The sequence below is a fragment of the Mustela putorius genome, unplaced genomic scaffold (genome assembly GCF_011764305.1).
Source record: "Mustela putorius furo isolate JIRA1106 unplaced genomic scaffold, ASM1176430v1.1 tig00003858_pilon_pilon_pilon, whole genome shotgun sequence".
Classification (NCBI taxonomy): domain Eukaryota; kingdom Metazoa; phylum Chordata; class Mammalia; order Carnivora; family Mustelidae; genus Mustela; species Mustela putorius.
The window spans coordinates 3456141-3473768 of record NW_025422010.1 but is presented as its reverse complement, the minus strand read 5'-3'; the positions used below and the strand labels follow the sequence as shown (position 1 = coordinate 3473768).

The 17628-nt window shown below is 43.9% G+C and overlaps 1 protein-coding gene across 1 annotated transcript in view; it reads right to left on the bottom strand.

The window, feature by feature from the left end:
• Positions 1-420: 420 nt before the first annotated feature.
• Positions 421-17628, bottom strand: part of CRKL (CRK like proto-oncogene, adaptor protein) — a 41388-nt gene continuing 24180 nt past the window's right edge. The window contains exon 3 of the mRNA XM_004742557.3: positions 421-4063. Coding sequence (XP_004742614.1) covers positions 3929-4063 — 135 coding nt within the window. The 3' untranslated portion in view covers positions 421-3928. The remainder of the gene's footprint in view (positions 4064-17628) is intronic.

The window sequence follows — 17628 nt, the reverse complement described above, 5'->3', positions numbered from 1 at the left end:
GTATCATGCCCCTAACTTGTGATGAGGCTGCTTGTTTTCCAGGACTTTCACTCAAAACCATTCACCTGGGGTAGCTTGTGCTGAACAAGTATTTAACAGAGGCCTTCAGAGACAGGTGCATGAAGGGAAAACACCCAGGTTTTCCTTGGTGGTGTAAAGCGTGGAAACTACCATTCTGTCTTCCAAAGGCCAAGACTGAGCACCAGGACCCCACAGCACCCACTGCACCTGCACACTCTTCTGCAGGGGGGCCCCAACTGTGGGGAAGGGCCAGTGTACCAATGCAAGACGCAGCATCCCCAGAGGAATTACCAGCTGTTTGTGTGTTTCACAGGCATTCACCAGGTATTTAACTGTTTGGGAGGCTGATGTGGACTGAGGAGCCTGCAGGCAGCACTGAGGAGACACCGAAACACCAAAGCCGCCGCTGCCACCACCGGCTGATGCAAGTTTTATTGAGACAATGTACAAACAGGCCAAGGAAACAAGGGTTCTGATGCCGGGACCAGTAACGTAAAATGAATACAAAAATAAAAAGGCACTAATCTGTTAAGAAAAGACACTCGATGTTCTAAGAATATAAGTCATTTAATACTGTTAATTTTATAGCACAAAATAAAACAAGCTATGATCCCCAAAAATAATTTTAAAAGCTTACACAGAAAATATTATTGCCTGAAGTTTATGATCTTTAAGTTACAGGTCAAAAGTTTTGTGTTGTTGTTGTCATTTTAAAACACACAGTGAAGACCGTCTAGAAGCAAGGCCACTGTTCCTCCTGCAGAGACAACGACCCTGTCTCAGGGAACTGTCCTTCTACTCCTTTAGAATATACAACCAGCTCAGTTTCCACACTGATAGCAGTTAACCAGGGACAGAGGTCTCTGGTCCCAGAGGGTGGAGTTTGAGGCAGAGCTCAGTGGTGTCCACAGAAAGCATTAGTCTTAGGTACTGTGTTAAAACAATCAAAAAGTCACTCATTTTAAGAGGTTAATGAACATAATATTAAAGGATTAAATTATAAACACCTGGCACAAAAACACATCATCCCTTTTCAAAAATAAAATGGTAATATTCCTCTGAGCAAACATTACAAGAGCAGTGGCCGTCTGCCTTGGCCTGTCTTGTCTGTAAACAGCTGTAAAAGAAAGTCAGCACGGAGCCAGGGATCCCTGAGCTCCAAGGAGGGAGCAGCTGTCTTTCCCCTCTTTCCGTTTTCCAACAGTGAGCACAGAAGGTGTCTTGTCCGGGTGACCAAAGTTGTCAAATGGTAGCTTGTGGACACGTGCTCCTCTTCCACCGTGCCATCAGGTGGTACCACACCACAAAGAAATGACAAGGATGACTCCTGTGTTGGGAGGTCCTTCTCAGGATAAATAAGTTTTGAGTTAAATCACCAATGCCCTAGAGTTCATAATTTGTTCAGTTCCCAAGTGAGTTAATTTAACATCCAAGTATTTTCTTAAGTGACACACAGTAGACCAGAACAATTAGCAATAATGAACAATCCTTAAAGGAGACCAACCAAGGAGCAAAGGCAGCTCCTCTGAAAGATTCGCATCACTTTCTGAAACAGGAAGTCTTCCCCAATCACTGGGGAACCCAGGCACGAAGCTGAGGCGAGGATTTTTTTTTTTCTTGTATATTTAGTGTGATGAAGAGAATCTCCCTGCCTGATAAAAAAAACTAGTAAGGTCCTAAGTCAAAAAGGTACTACTTTTGGCACATATCCCAAGAGTTCAGAACTCAAGGCTCACCTTATTTTGGGCTCCCAATCTCCTGGGCAGCCCTGGAGACATGCACACGGGCTGAGTGACAAGCAGGCTATTATGAAGCCAAAGTAGGTTTGCAGGTGCTCGGATTCTGAAGTGGTCCACGTGAGGTGGGTCTTGCTATGGGTCCACAGACATGGATGAAGGGAAATCGTCCTTCCCAAAATGCCCATACATTTCTTGTACTCCAAACCAACTACTGTCACCAAAACGTGCCAAGCCCCTCAGTTAAACTTGGTTTTAAAAAGTCTTAAGGTTTGTGTCCTCTTTGAGCAAGGCACAAACTCCACCTTCTGCTGGCCGGCCCCCTCAGTACCGGGTCACCAGCTGCAAGGTGAGCGCTGTGTCCAGGTGGACAGCAGGGATGCCACCATGCATGTGCCACTCGCTGTGGGAGCTGGGCTGGGCCTGAACTCAGAATAAGAGGCAACTACAATGGAGAGGCAGCACCTTCAGAGCAAGAGGTGGCCACAGTGCTCACTGATTAGGGAGAGCAGCTGCATTTTTCCCAGGAAAACCACAGACAGGCAGCCACAATGATATTTTTCTCAACTGATTATTAACTTTGTCACAGAAACACTTTCAAGATTCTTTAATACGGTAGTTACCTGCCTAATGGAATACTGATTTAAAGAGAGATTGAAAAAAATGGTTGCTCTGCTGGTTCTGTCACCACAAAAATATACATCACTCTAACTCAAAACCCAAGACCTCTGGGAGACAGGGCCATGGTTAGAGCAGACGCTCAGCAAACGATGCAATCACTCATTAGATGGCTGCTACATTTCTAGGTCTGCTGTATTCATTCTGAGCTGAGGCCTGTCTTCAACAATTTCTAGAAGGGAGAGCAGACTGAATTGCATGAAGGTTCCAAAATCCTAAACTGCTATATGCACCAGACAAGGGATCAGCCACACCTTTGTACCAAGCTGGCTTGTATGAACAGCCCTTTTTTAGCTAACAAGGAAATGTTAACATCAAATTGCTAAATGGTTAATGGTTCTCGTAGTCACTAAAATTTTAGACATCAAATGCATGAGTCAATTTCCAGAGTCTGCATTTTCTCTACCTCGGAGCATCACGGATACAGAGACCGGGGAACCAGTATTAGCAGCACCATCTTTCTCTGGCAGCCTTGTGAGCGTGGGCTGCGGCAGTGAGGAGTGGGCCTCAGTGAGAAGAATTTTTAAAGTTTCATTAATGAATTCAATGATTCTATGAACAACCTTTTTAAAGAAACTTAATTCCTATACCTTAAAGGGGTGTATTCACTAAAAAGCTGTACAGAAAACTGGCCATGTGCTTCCCCCCATTGCTCCTGTCGTCACGGCCAACAAGGTAAGCAAAGCTTTCCCCAAATCACCCCCCACTCTGATGCTTTTGAGGACAACGTAATCCAAGAGGCCACGCACACAAGCTTGGCACACTATGACTGATTTTTCTGTGTGTTGTTTGCTATATGGCAAAACAGGTACAACTGGCAACCAAGGGCTGGTGTTTTTGTTGTTTGTTTTCATATTCCTTTAGTTACAGCAGCTTCAGTTTGGAAGCTCAGAGGCACGTGTCATTCCTTACAATATCACAAAAATCCAACCTGCTACTTAAAAACCTGTTCAGAACACACAAGTCTAATTAAGTCTTCCAAAACCAAACCAAAAAGGAAAAAAAAGGAGCCAGATTTGGGGAGTTTAGGACAGAATTCCCTCTTCTTTAAGGTTCATTTGCTCTGTTCTTCAAAGGAAAAACAAAGTGGTGCCTGAGCCACTGCTTTGTGGAACAGCGACGGCAACACCTCACCACGGCCTCAAGCTCCATTTGGTGAACGGGACAGAATCAGTCACAAGAACAAACAGGGCAGTGATGAGAAGACAGACCCCTTCCTTGTCAACTTCTCTCCACTTGTGTGCTTCCACCAGTATTTCCAGTTTATGATCCAAAAGAACTCTAAAATCTGCTACTCTTTGACAATACAACTATGATACAAATGCCGAGGCAGCCACTGTGTGCATTCCAAATGTGTATGAGAGACCGCCACTCTGCAGAAAGCTGGACATCGGCAATGCAGTGTAACTTGCCTATGAGAGAGAATGCTTTCCCACTTCAAAGGAGACTATGACAGGCAGAACAAGGAAGCAGCAGAAAACAGGCAACAGCAATCACTCGTTTTCATCAGGGTTTTGAGGGTCAATGATTTTGACATGTGTAAAGGGGAAGAGCCCTTTGCGCCCGTTCACTTCGCCTTCCCACTGGCCATTTATATTCATCCTTGTGACTTTCACAATGTCACCAACCTGTAAGGATGGAGAAAGAAGACAAAGTCAGCATTTTCTCTGCAAACTAAAAAAAAAAGTTTACTTTATCTTACTTATTTATTGAAAGGCTTACTTTAAGCCATACCCACTGTTCTATCCAAAGGAACCTACAGATTTTTTTAAGGATTTATTTTTTTCAGTGCTCAAACCAAAATCAAGCAGTGCCAAAGACACAAGGTGCTACCAATAAGCCTAGTGTTGTTCACAGCTGGTGAGAGTGTGTATTAAAAAAAATATATATATCAAAAATAAAAAATTAAAAAAAGAAAAAGAAAAAGGTTTTATTTATTTATTTGTCAGAGAGAGAGAGAAAACACAAGCAGGAAGAGTGGCAGGCAGGCAGAGGCGGAGAAAGCAGCAGGTTCCCCGCCGAGCAAAGAGCCAGATACAGTACTCGATCCCAGGATTCCAGGATCATGACCCGAAGGCAGCGGCCCAACCGACTGAGTCACCCAGGCACCCCTGAGAATGTGTATTAAATGAAGCAGCTTCTGAGCACAAAAGCAGCCTTTTTTTCCTCCCTATATTGGTCACTAACTCCAACAGGAAAGAAATGAACACAACTCAGAATGGTGAAAGTGAAATCGCACAAAAAAGTGTAAAAAAACAAACAAACAAACAAACAAAACCCCCACAAAACTAGGGGCACCTGGGTGGCTCACACGGTTAAGTGCCTGCCTTCAGCTCGGGTCATGATCCTGGAGTCCCAGGACAGAGTCCCACATCAGGCTCCGGGCTCAGTAGAGAGTCTGCTTCTCCCTCCACCCTCACCGCCCTGCACCCCACTCCTGTGCTCTCTCTCATTCTCAAATAAATAAATAAAATCTTAAAAAAAATTTTGAAAATCTATCTCCATCCCAATTTACATGGGGGTGGAACTGCTGTCACCAAGACCTCACTCACCATGTCATCTCCCCCAATGCCCAGCAGCAATAATGTCTCCCTGAGTTGTTCATTCCCTGGCCTCTCTATGGGGCCATCACAGGGGAAGGAAGCCCAGGCCTGAGCATCTTTTTAGGACTTTAAACTGCAGGGTGAAAGAAATCCTAGTTATTGTCAGAGGACAGGCACCAGTTAGGGGCTGCTCAACTCATCAAAGGGAAGGCAGGAATTCTGTTTCGGAAGTGGTTTTCAAATTGTTCTGCAGACCCACAGAGCTTTAGAGAGGTGTTTTCAGGGCCCAACAAATGTCTGATTGGGATTTCAACTTAAGCCTGTATTTTATAAAGTTATAAGAGAAGACAGTACATGGGAATGCTCTACTGCTACATTAAACCGTGCTGCCCCAGCTGCTTTCCATGCACATCTTCCTTGGGATGAAGCTGCCTGTGCCATGTGTCTGACTGAAGACTCCCCAGATGACAAGGTAAAGGCTAAAAAGGCTAAAAGAGACCTATCATTACTTGCAACAAAACACATTCAGAAATAAGCTGGACGCTGAAGTGGATAGCAGACTGCATCTGTCATTCATGTTATTTCCAGTTTTTTCCTTCCCATTCTGTCAACTGTCCCAATTGCCTTTCTAGCTATTTCTTATAAATCTCAACTAAAAAATACATTTATACTTATAAAAAATGTTTAATCTCACAACTAGGTTTCACACATTATCTCATTTGGAAAAAAAGGGTCTTCTTTCTGCTAAAGCTACTGTCCTTGGGGCACCTGGGTGGCTCAGCTGGTTAAGTGTCTGCATTTGGCTCACATCATGATCTTGGGAGTCTCAGGATCAGCCCTGCGTTGGGCTCCTTGCTCAGTGGTGAGTCTATTACTCCCTCTGCCTTTCACCCCACTTGTGCTCTCTCACTCTCCCTTTCTCAAATAAAATCTTACAAACAAACAAACAAACAAAGCAAGCTAGCTACTGGTCCAGCAAGCTGACTGCTGGCCTGGAATGACCACAGATCCCAGAGATGACAAGGCAGCTTTATAAGTCTACCTGTACACAGCTCTGGGCTCTAAAGCCAACCTTGGAGCCCTATCTGCCTCTCTTGGTTACTAGGTGAGCCACTGCCTTGTGAGAAAAGGAGGTATGTTTTCTGAGGAGAACCCAGAGAAGGGAGGCTATGTATGAACTAATTCATTTGAATTAGTATGTAAGATGGCATGAGGCTAGCATGTGGGGTGCCTGGGTAGCTCAGTGGATTGAAGCCTCTGCCTTTGGCCCAGGTCCCGCATCGGGCTCTCTGCTGGGCAGGGAGCCTGCTTCCCTTCCTCTCTCTCTGCCTGCCTCTCTGCCTACTTGTGATCTCTGTCTGTCAAATAAATAAAATCTTAAAAAAAAAAAAAAATGGCTAGGACGAGCAGAAACTCTAAAACCTGGTGATACGGTCTATAAAACAGAAGTAAACAAGAAACAGAAAGCCAAAGAAAAAAACAAAAGGGGCTCCTGGGCAGCTCAATTGGTTTGGGGGGGGGGGCGCAGAGGGTGTCTGACTCTTGGTTTCAGCTCAGGTCATCGAGCCCCCGTGTCAGGCTTCCCACTCATTAGGGAATCTGCTTTTATCCTCTCTCCCTCTGCCCCTCCTCCAGCATATGCTTTCTCTAAAATAAATATATCTTGTGGGGGGGAGGTGGGGAGTAAGGTGCCTAAGATGAGAAAAACTTCAGAGACCCAAACTCCAGACTTCAACACTTATTTAGACCATGGCCCAAACAGAGGATAGCCATTTCTTTCTTTCAAGATTTTATTTATTTGAGAGAGAGAGAGCAGGACACAGAGAGAATCTGAAACAGACTCCACACTGAGCACAGAGCCTAACACAGGGCTGGATGCTTAACCAACTGTGCCATCCAGGCACCCCAAGATCACCCATTTCTTTCTTTTTTTTTTTTAGATGTTATTTATCTCAGAGAGAGTGAGAGCGAGCGAGCATGAGAGTGGGGTGAGGGGCAGAGGGAGAAACAGACTCTACGAAGAGCAGGGAGCCCAATGTGGGGCTTGATCCCAGGACTCCAGGATCCTGACACCTGAGGTGAAGACAGCACCAAAAAAGAAGTCCCTTTATAGGGAGGTTTGGAGATATGTTGCTTAGATGACTGAGTGCCTCTCTACACAGGCCACTGGGAAGCAGACAGCTTAAGGTTTTGTCAATGTCTTCCAAGTTTGTAAACTTTGTGATTTTGTTCTGATGTAACTACATACCAATATGAAAGTGGTTCACGCTGCTTAGAGCCAGTGGGAAGGTCCAAAGAGGACAGAGAAGGAAACATGCCCCTGTGGAGTATGCTACACAGACCTGGTTTCCAATTCAATGGATAGCAGGAGTCGGGACCTGTTTTCACAGAGGTTTTTACCTGCAGACCTTCTTCAGAGATGTTACCACCTCTCGATCCCCAAGGATCCCTCCTACAAGGCAGGCTGGGATAACAGATCTACAGTCTGGAGCTCTCCAATGTCACAGGCTGCTGGTTCACTACAAAGCAGAGGTAAAAGCCAGCAGCATCCAATCCTGGCCATCTGTGTCCCTGCCACCTTGCATAGTGCAAAGGCAGCATGCCCAACTGTGCCTGGGACCACTCGACCTCCCGCTCTCAGTCTCTGCTCACCAAGACAGCCACTGTTTTTCATGCTCTATCTTCACAACATTCCCCCTTGTGAACCCAGACTGGCTGCTCTGAGTTGTCTACCTCTCCATCCTCCAGTTTTTTATTTTACCATTTTACTTGTGATTCTCCAAACCTACTGAGAAAAATGCAGTCACCACATTTAGGTGGAAAACAGCACTATTAACAAATGAAACTTCTCACCTTGTGGAAACCAGCCTTAATACTTGGTAAAATGAGAAAATAAGGCTCCCTGATTAGAACACAGTATAAATAAGAAAAAACAAATTGCCCTAAGTTCCTGCCTAAATTCTGACTCAAACTCTATTATTTAGGAGCACCATTAATTCAACTCAGTGGTAGGAAGGCTTATAAAGAGTTAATCTGATGGGCGCCTGGGTGGCTCAGTGGGTTAAGCCTCTGCCTTCAGCTCAGGTCATGGTCTCAGGGTACTCAGAGCCCCACATCGGGCTCTCTGCTCAGCGGGAAGCCTGTCCCCCCCCACCCCCAACCCGCCTGTCTCTCTGCCTACTTGTGATCTCTCTCTCCCTGTCAAATAAATAAAATCTTAAAAAAAAAAAAAAGTTAACCTGGTAAGTAAGAATTAAGATTCTAGGGCGCCTAGGTGGATCAGTCTGTTAAGCACCTGACTCTTGACTCAGCTCAGGTTGTGATCCTGGGGTCATGACATTGAGCCCCATGTCAGGCTCCACACTTAGCACAGAACCTACTTCAAATTCTTCTCTTTCTCCCTCTGTGTGCCCCCCTCCTGCTCACGTTCGCATCCAACTCTCTCAAATAAATAAATATATTCCTAAAAAAATTCGACTCTTAAAAATTTTTATTTTTTAAAGTAAGCTCTAGGTCCAGTGTAGGGCTTGAACTCATGACCCCAAGACCAAGAGTTGCACTTCCACAAAATAAGCCAGCCACGTGCTCAAGAATTAGACTTCATATGATGAAAAGTTCTGAGACAAAAATAAAATGCCAAATACTAGATATGTAAAGGAGAGAGTGTGTAAAAAGCAACTCATGTATTTACAGATTACATTATTGTAATTATTTTCAAATTTATGTCACAGGTTCAACTGAAACACGGCAGTTGGTTGAACAATTAAAATTACCATTTTTTTTATTTTTAAAAAAGATTTTATTTGTCAGAGAGATAGAGGGGAGTGTGCACAAAACAGGGGGAGTAGCAGGCAGAGGGACAAGCAGTCTCCTCACAGAGCAAGGCGCCCGATGCAGGACTGATCCCAGAACCCTGGGATCATGACCTGAGCCAAAGGCAGATGCTTAATGGACTGAGCCACCCAAGTGTTCCAAACAATTAAAATTTAAAGGTAAAGACTGAGAATTCTATTTTTGAGATCTGCATTAAAAATAAAGTTAATAAAAATTTGTAAAATACCCAGTGGAAAAAAATTACAACTAAAAATACATTTTCTCAGGCACCTGGGTGGCTCAGTGGGTTAAGCCGCTGCCTTTGGCTCAGGTCATGATCTCAGGGTCCTGGGATCGAGTCCCACATCGGGCTCTCTGCTCTGCAGGGAGGGAGCCTGCTTCCTCCTCTCCCTCTCTCTGCCTGCCTGTTTGCCTGCTTGTGATCTCTGTCTGTCAAATGAATAAATAAAATCTTAAAAAAAAAAACAAGAAAAGGGGCGCCTGGGTGGCTCAGTGGGTTAAGCCGCTGCCTTCGGCTCAGGTCATGATCTCAGAGTCGTGAGATCGAGTCCCACATCAGGCTCTCTGCTCAGCAGGGAGCCTGCTTCCTCCTCTCTCTCTGCCTGCCTCTCTGCCTACTTGTGATCTCTGTCAAATAAATAAATAAAAATCTTAAAAAAAAAAAAAAAAACCACATTTTCTCTGGTGTTGCCTTAAAAGGAATTAACAATTAGAGGGAGAGAATCAACAGATTTAATAGTAAAAACTGAGTTTTAATATATTTGGGACATATTAAAGACTTTTGAAATATAGGTTGTTAACAGATAATTAGTGCTTGGAGTCCAAGTACTGCTCTTTCTCCAAGTCATAATATTTTCATTTATAGATAGTAGAAAGAGAATGTCTTTTTTATTCCTATCTGGGAAAAATCATACAAATGTTTTTGATAATTATGAAAAATTTCATGTTCTATAAAGTGGACCAAGGAATTAGTTTTATTATTATTATTTTTTTTTTGAGAGAGAGAGAGAGCGCGCACGCATGGGAGTGGTTGGGCAGAAGGAGAGGGAGAGAGACTCTTAAGCAGGCTCCACATCCATGCAGAGCCTGGCACAGGGCTCCACCTCACAACCCTGAGATCATGACCCGAGTGGAAATCAAAAAATCAAAATCAAAAGAGTTAACTGACTGAGCTACCCAGGCAAACCCAAGGAGTTAAGTATAACTTAAATATTCTTCTTCTACCTTACAGAAATCACAAAACAGGAAAACCCTAATTATGTTACTTGTTTCTAATAATGAAAATTTTCAGATCTGTTTATAAGGGAATTTCTAATGTGAATAAAGAACCTTGAGTTATAGTACAGACTTTGTAGAAATCACACAGCTGGAAGCTGAAGTTGATGGAAACCTGGAAAAATGGCTTACAACCAATCTTATTCCGTTAAAAAGTAGTAATGTTTAAGCACAAACATAAGATACAGTAAGAGTGAACATGCAAATTAAAATCAGGTCTGCTCAGCAGGAAGAGAAAAACCTGCAAGCAGGAGCTACTAGGATGCTACAATCTAGACCCCTGCATAAGGGCCACATCTCTCAATTTCCTCGAACTCTTCAGTTCACCTGTTCTAGACCCTTGGCCTCTTTGAGCCTTTCAGTGCAGGAACCTGCTGTCTCATGTCTGGAGCTCAATGAAGCTGATAAGATGAGGTACTTCACTGTCTGGCCTTTCCCTCCACCGTACAATTCCTTCCTTATCTCCCTTTCATCTAAGAAAACATACTGCCTCTGTCTTTATTTTTAAAATAATGAAATGGGCGGCGCCTGGGTGGCTCAGTTGGTTGGGCGCCGGGACTCTTCATCTCAGTTCAGGTCATGATTTCATGGGTCATGGGATGGAGCCTGCCCAGATCTGGTTCCCCTCAATTGGCTTGAGGATTCTCAGCCTCTATCACCCCCTGCACTCACATGCACTCCCCCTCTTTCTAAAAATAAATACATAAATCTTTAAATAATGAAATAGGAAAGAAAAGTCATGGACAGAAAACCATTGGTATCATTCTAAATTGACTTCTAGTTGTTATTATTAATATCACAAAGAAAATACAATTAATGCATTAAAACAGACAACAAGGCAAGGACAAGTAAGAGGATGTGTGAGTATATAGCTGTAGAGAGAATTCTGTGAGGAAAGGGAAGGGGAACCAGGGGAGCAAACACCCAGGTGGACTCTGCTATACAAAGGGACGATGGCCGGGGCACCTGGATGGCTCAGTGGGTTAAGCCGCTGCCTTCGGCTCAGGTGATCTCAGGGTCCTGGGATTGAGTCCCGCATCAGGCTCTCTGCTCAGCAGGGAGCCTGCTTCCCTCTCACTCTCTCTGTCTGCCTCTCTGCCTACTTGTGATCTCTGTCAAATAAATAAATAAAACCTTAAACAAACAAACAAACCCCACAAAGGGACGATAGCCTTAGGGCATCTGTGCAGTATGTAAGTAGTAGGCTGGCACTCAGAGCCAGATCAAATTCTGCCAAGGTATTGTAAAAAAAAAAAAAAAAAAAGGGCTAAGGCCAAGAATGAGCGCAAACTGAAAAGAAACAAAGCTACAGTTTGGGGCCAATGAGTGTTGTTGACAGGTACTGGGCCCTGCAACTTCAGTTTTTGTTTGCTCTACTCATTTGATGTCCTACAAAAAATACTTTGGAATTCTGTCATTTCTACCTATGCTTTCTCTATCTTCAACTGGACTCCAGATGCCCAGAGAGAGTATATTTTGCCTGAAGTCTGCAATCCTAGCTTGCCCTGGCTGACATTTAATAAATGTGAAAGAAAACAAAGTCTCACTTTCCTGAAAACCTGGCCTGGGGCAGCCCTCTCCCACATCTTGGGTGAGCGCATCCCTCAAGCCTGGGGGCGAGAAACATGCTCTGACCCTCTGCTAATGCCCCCCTCCTTGGTTTCCCCAGCCTCTTACTACCTGGCTCTAAGTATAGCCATCCTGCCCTGATCTGCCTTCCGGCATCTAATGTTACCCCAGCCTAACCAGCCCAGCTCCCAATCACCCTACTTTCCTACAGCCAGACCGTACCTACCACATTTGACTACTGCTCCCACCATTTCAGTGAGGAGCACCTGATAGTCCAAAGTCAGTAGCGCAAGTCCAGTTCTCTCCCTCCAATGCTCCAAGGCATCTGAAGTAGGAGACTTCACTTGCCCCTTCTCACTCCCTGCTGCTCAGCTCTTCTTTTTTGTGGTATTCTATAAAATAACACTACTATCAGGTGGGTACTTCCCATTTGGCATTTGTGGAAAGCAAGGCTTTGTGATGCCAGGTGCCTTATTCTCCAAGATTCTGGCAGACTCGCCCAAGGAGCCTCCATTCTCTGCTCTGCCACGGTCACCTCTCCACCCCTAATACACACCACACAGTACTCTCTGAAGGAGGACATTTGTTTTGCTTATTTTGCACTCCATGTCACAGGTCTTTTGTAAACTACTTTCTGGAGAAGTCTGCAGAATCACAGTTAAAGAGACAAGAGAAAACTATAGGTTGATGTCCCCCATCTGATAGATGGCCAAGCAGAGAAGCAAGGTGTTGGGAGAACCGAAGTGATAGGCACAGGATCTAAAGACAGTAAAAGACCTTTAAAAAAGACAAACAGAACTGGGTCACTGCTTTTAAACCTCCAAACACCTTTTCTCTGCCTAAGAGCAACATCCCAACTCCAGTCTTCAAGGCTCTGCCTCATCTGGGTCCTGACTCCTCCCATCTCTGACCTCAATTCATGCCTCTCTGCTCCTCTCCTCCAAGCTACACTGGCTTTGTTTTAATTTTTCAAACTTGCCAATCTCTGCCCCAGATATGGACTATACGACAGACACAAGGACATGATGTAAATACAATTCTACAACTCCACATCTTTTTTTTTTTTTTTTGAAGATTTTATTTATTTATTTGACAGAGATCAGAAGCAGGCAGAGAGGAGGCATGCAGAGAAAGAGAGGGAAGCAGGCTCCCCACAGAGCAGAGAGCCCGATGTGGGGCTCGATCCTAGGACCCTGGGATCATGATCTGAGCCAAAGGCAGAGGCTTTAACCCACTGAGCCACCCAGGCGCCCCCGGGAGCTACTGCTTTGATCCAGGGAACCCTGACTAGTAGAGATAAGTCAGTCAAGGTTCAGGCTAGGAAGAAAGAATGAATAGGAGAGACATCTGAGGGTCATCTGACCATTAATGTTCATTCTGGCCTTGCAAGAGCTCTTACATGTCAAAACATAACATGTCATTCCTCATGCTATTGCTAGCTTAGTCCAAGGCCCTTCCCATGGGGAACAAGCCCTAGAACACCAACACAGGAAAGATGCCCTGGCTGTGTTATGTTACCAGCTGCCCACAATTACAGGCCTGGATGTGGACCAGCTTCTTCACAGATCCACTAAAGAATGCTTAGGCTCAGATCCTAAGATGCCATCTTGCTGCTCCTTTCATCACTCCCGATTCTGGTACCATGCCTTCCTTTGGCTTCAGAGTAGGACCGAGCCCACAGAACCACTCACTTCTGAGAGCAGATTGATCAAACTCTGCTCGAAGTTGGTGGATATCAACTCAGTTCAAGGAGCACTCTAGGCCTGAACAGGAACATGTGGCTGATCCTATCAACAGATCAAGAGGAGACACATACCTTACTAAATGTCACCCTATGACAATCCTTATCATTACAAGAAATGCCACACTATTATCTTTGTGCCTGGCTACACTCAGTACTTGTGAAGTACACACATCAACTCTAAAATTAAGCACATACCAGTAGAACACTAACCAGTCCCATTCTGTGTCTAGTGAGACCACGCAAGAAGGCAAGAGGGCACTTCCTGAGGCTAGCAATAATTTCCTATCTTTCTGTTTGTCCAGAGCATACACAGAAGGGCTCTGGCAAAAACTCTACTGCTTGACTTTTGGCACCTGATTCCAAGAGCAGTCAAAGCCCTGGAGGGCCCAAGCGCTGGCTGTCAGTAGCTTTTTGCCTCCCCAGTCTCCTTTCCCAATTAGGGTATCTGCAGATTATACTCTCAGGTTACATAAAAATAAAATCAGGAGCACAATGGATTAAAATGGAATCAGAAGTTCTAACTTGGGGGGTGCCTGGGTGGCTCAGTGGGTTAAGGCCTTTGCCTTCGGCTTAGGTCATGATCCTGGAGTCCTGGGATTGAGCCCCGCATCGGGCTCTCTGCTCAGTGGGGAGCCTGCTTCCCTTCCTCTCTCTCTGCCTGCCTCTCTGCCTACTTGTGATCTCTGTCAAATAAATAAATAAAAATCTTTTTTTTTTTATTAAAGATTTTATTTATTTATTTGACAGAGAACACAAGTAGAGAGGCAGGCAGAGAGAGAGAGAGAGAAGTAGGCTCTACACTGAGCAGAGAGCCCGATGCGGGGCTCGATCCCAGGACCCTGGGATCATGACCTGGGCCGAAGGCAGAGGCTTTAACCCGCTGAGCCACCCAGGTGCCCCAATAAATAAAAATCTTAAAAAATTTTTTTAAGAAGTTCTAACTTGGGTGACATGAATATATCTCAGAAATCAAAGAACATCCTGAAAGTATACACAGAATTGTACGTAAGTGCATTAATGTATGTTGTTTTCCTGTAGAAAGCTTTCATCAGATTCTAAAAGGGGTCCATAACCCACAAAAGGTATAAAACACAACAATCCATGTCCTGCAACCACCAGGCAGTTTTAATTCTGTGATATGTGGCTTTCATTCATTTACTTGTTCAGCAAATAAGAGGGCTGCTTACCAGTTAACACTTCTTATGAAAACAGGGTTTTACTTTAAGATGGGCCAGGGGTTAAAGGTATCAAAGGCCAGTATGCTGTGATTCAAGAGAATGTGGGCTATGGGAAGAAAGAAGTAAAACTTATCTTCATTTGCAGAAGATGGGATCCTATATATAGAAAATTCCAAAGATTCCACAAGAAAGCTATTAGAGCTAGTAAAATTCAGCAAAGTTACAGGGTACAAGATCAACACACAAGTACCAGTTGTGTTTCTATAAACCAGTAATGAACAATTCCATTTAGGGGCACCTGGCTGGCTCAGTTGATGGAACATGTGACTCTTATTGATCCTGGGGCTGTGGGTTTGGGCCCCATGCTGGATGTAGATAGAGATTACTTTAAAAAAAAAAAAAACTTAAGCAACAAAAATACAGGGGCACCTGGGTGGCTAAGTAGATTAAGCATCTGGATTCAGCTCAGGTCACCATCCCAGGGTCCTGGGACTGAGTCCTTTATCATGTTTCCTGGCTCAGCAGAGATCCTGTTTTTCCCTCTGCCGTCCATTCCCCCTGCTTGTGCTCTTGCTTGCTTGCTGACAAATAAAATATTTTTTAAAAAAACCCCAAAACACAATTCCATTTACAGTGGCATCTAAAATAAAATAACTGGGAATAAATTAATAGTGTGTTTTTCCAGAGGAAAACATGGAACACTACAAAATGTTGCTGAAAAATATTAAAGATTTAAGTAAATGGCAAGACATCTTGTGTTCATAGACAAGAAGCCTTAGTATTATCAAGATGTCAATACTACAGAGATCTACAAATTCAACACAATCTCTATCAAAATTCTAACTGTTTTTGCAGAACTGGAAAAGCTGATCTTCAATGTGTATACATGGAATTCCAAGACACCCTGAACAGCTAAAACAATCTTGCAAAAGAACAAAGTGTAAGACCCATACTTCACAACTACTACACAAAGCTGTAGTAAACAGAAACAGTGTGGTATTGGCATACAGACACATATATAGACTAACGGAATAGAGAGTTCAGAAGTAAACACAAACATTTATGACCAAATGATTTTTTAAAAAGATTTATTAGAGAGACAGCGCACAAGCACTTGAGTGTTATGTGGGGGGAGGGGAGGGGCAGAGGGAGAGAATCTTCAAGCTGACTCCCCACTGAGCATGGAGACTGCCATGGGGCTCATCCATGAGATTACAACCTGAGCCAAAACCAAGAGTCAGTCATTCAACCAACTGAGCCACCCAGGCGCCCTTATGACCAAATGATTTTTGACAACAGTGCCAACTTCATTCAAACGAGGAAAGAATAATTTCCCACTGAGCCACCCAGGAGCCCTAGGAAAGAATAATTTCTTGAACAAGAGGTACTGGTACAACTGGATTTCCACATGCAGAAGGAAGTATTTGGACTGCTATATTAAACCATATATAAAAACTAACTCACAGGGGCGCCTGGGTTGCTCAGTGGGTTAAGCCGCTGCCTTCGGCTCAGGTCACAATCTCAGGGTCCTGGGATCGAGTCCCGCATCGGGCTCTCTGCTCAGCAGGGAGCCTGCTTCCTCCTCTCTCTCTGCCTGCCTCTCTGCCTACTTGTGATCTCTGCCAAATAAATAAATAAATAAATAATCTTTAAAAACAAAAACAAACAAACAAACAAAAAAACAACTAACTCACAGTGAAGAAACAAATTACCTATGAGAGCCATACCCATAAAACTCTTAGAAAAAAACAATGGGGTAAATCTTTGTGACCTTGAATTTGGTAAGACATTCTTAGATATGACATCAAAAGCATAAGCAGCAGAAGAAAAATCAGGTAAGTTGGATTTCATCAAAATAAGAATACGCATCGGGGCGCCTGGATGGCTCAGTTGGTTAAGTGTCTGCCTTTGCCTCAGGTCATGATCTCAGAGTCCTGGGATTGAGTCCTGCATCGGGCTCTCCTCAAGGGGAGCTTCCCTCTTTCCCTTTTCTTCTCCTCCCTGCTCATGTGCATGTTCTCTCTCTCTCTCAGATAAATAAAATCTTAGGGAAAAAATGTGCATCAAAGCACACTACAAAGAAAATGAAAGGAAAACTTACAGAAGGGAAAAAAATTTGGAAATCATGTATCTAATAAGAACTCAATATCCAGAATATATAAAGAACTTTTCTTAAAGCTCAACAACAAAAAACAATCCAATTAAAACATTAGCAAAGGGGGCTCCTGGGTGGCTCAGTCATTGGTCTGCCTTTGGCTCAGGTCATGATCCCTGGATGCTGAGATCAAGCCCGGCATCAGGCTCCCTGCTCAGCAGGAAGCCTGCTTCTCCCTCTGCCATTCCCCCTGCTTGTGTTCCCTATCTTGCTGTGTCTCTCTCTTGTCAAATAAATAAAAATTTTCTTTTAAAGATTTTATTTATTTGACAGAGAGAGATCACAAGTAGTCAGAGAGGCAGGTGGCGGGGTGGGGAGCAGACTCACTGCTGAGCAGAGAGCCCATTACGAGGCTTGATCCCAGGACCCTGAGATCATGACCTGAGCCTAAGGCAGAAGCTTAACCCACTGAGCCACCCAGGTGCCCCAAATAAATAAAATCTTAAAAAACAAAACAAAACAGGGTGCCTGTGTGGCTCAGTTGGTTGGACAACTGCCTTTGGCTCAGGTCGTGATCCTGGAGTTCCAGGACTGAGTCCCGCGTTGGGCTCCCTGCTCAGCGGGAGTCTGCTTCTCCTTCTGACCTTTTCCCCTCTCATGCTCTCAGTCTGTCAAATAAATAAATAAAATCTTAAAAAAAAACAAAAACAAAAACAAAAACTAAAATATTTAAAACAAAAACAGAAACAAAACACGGGCAAAGGACTTGAGTATTTTCCCAAAGAAAATATAAAAAATGGCCAAGAAGCACATGAAAAGATGTCTGATATCATTAGTAATTACAGAAATGCAAGTCAGAATTTTAAAAATGGAAAAACAGTAAGTGTTGGTGAGGACATGGAGAACTGGAACCCTTGTGCACTGCTATAAAATGGTGCAGCTACTGTGGAAAACT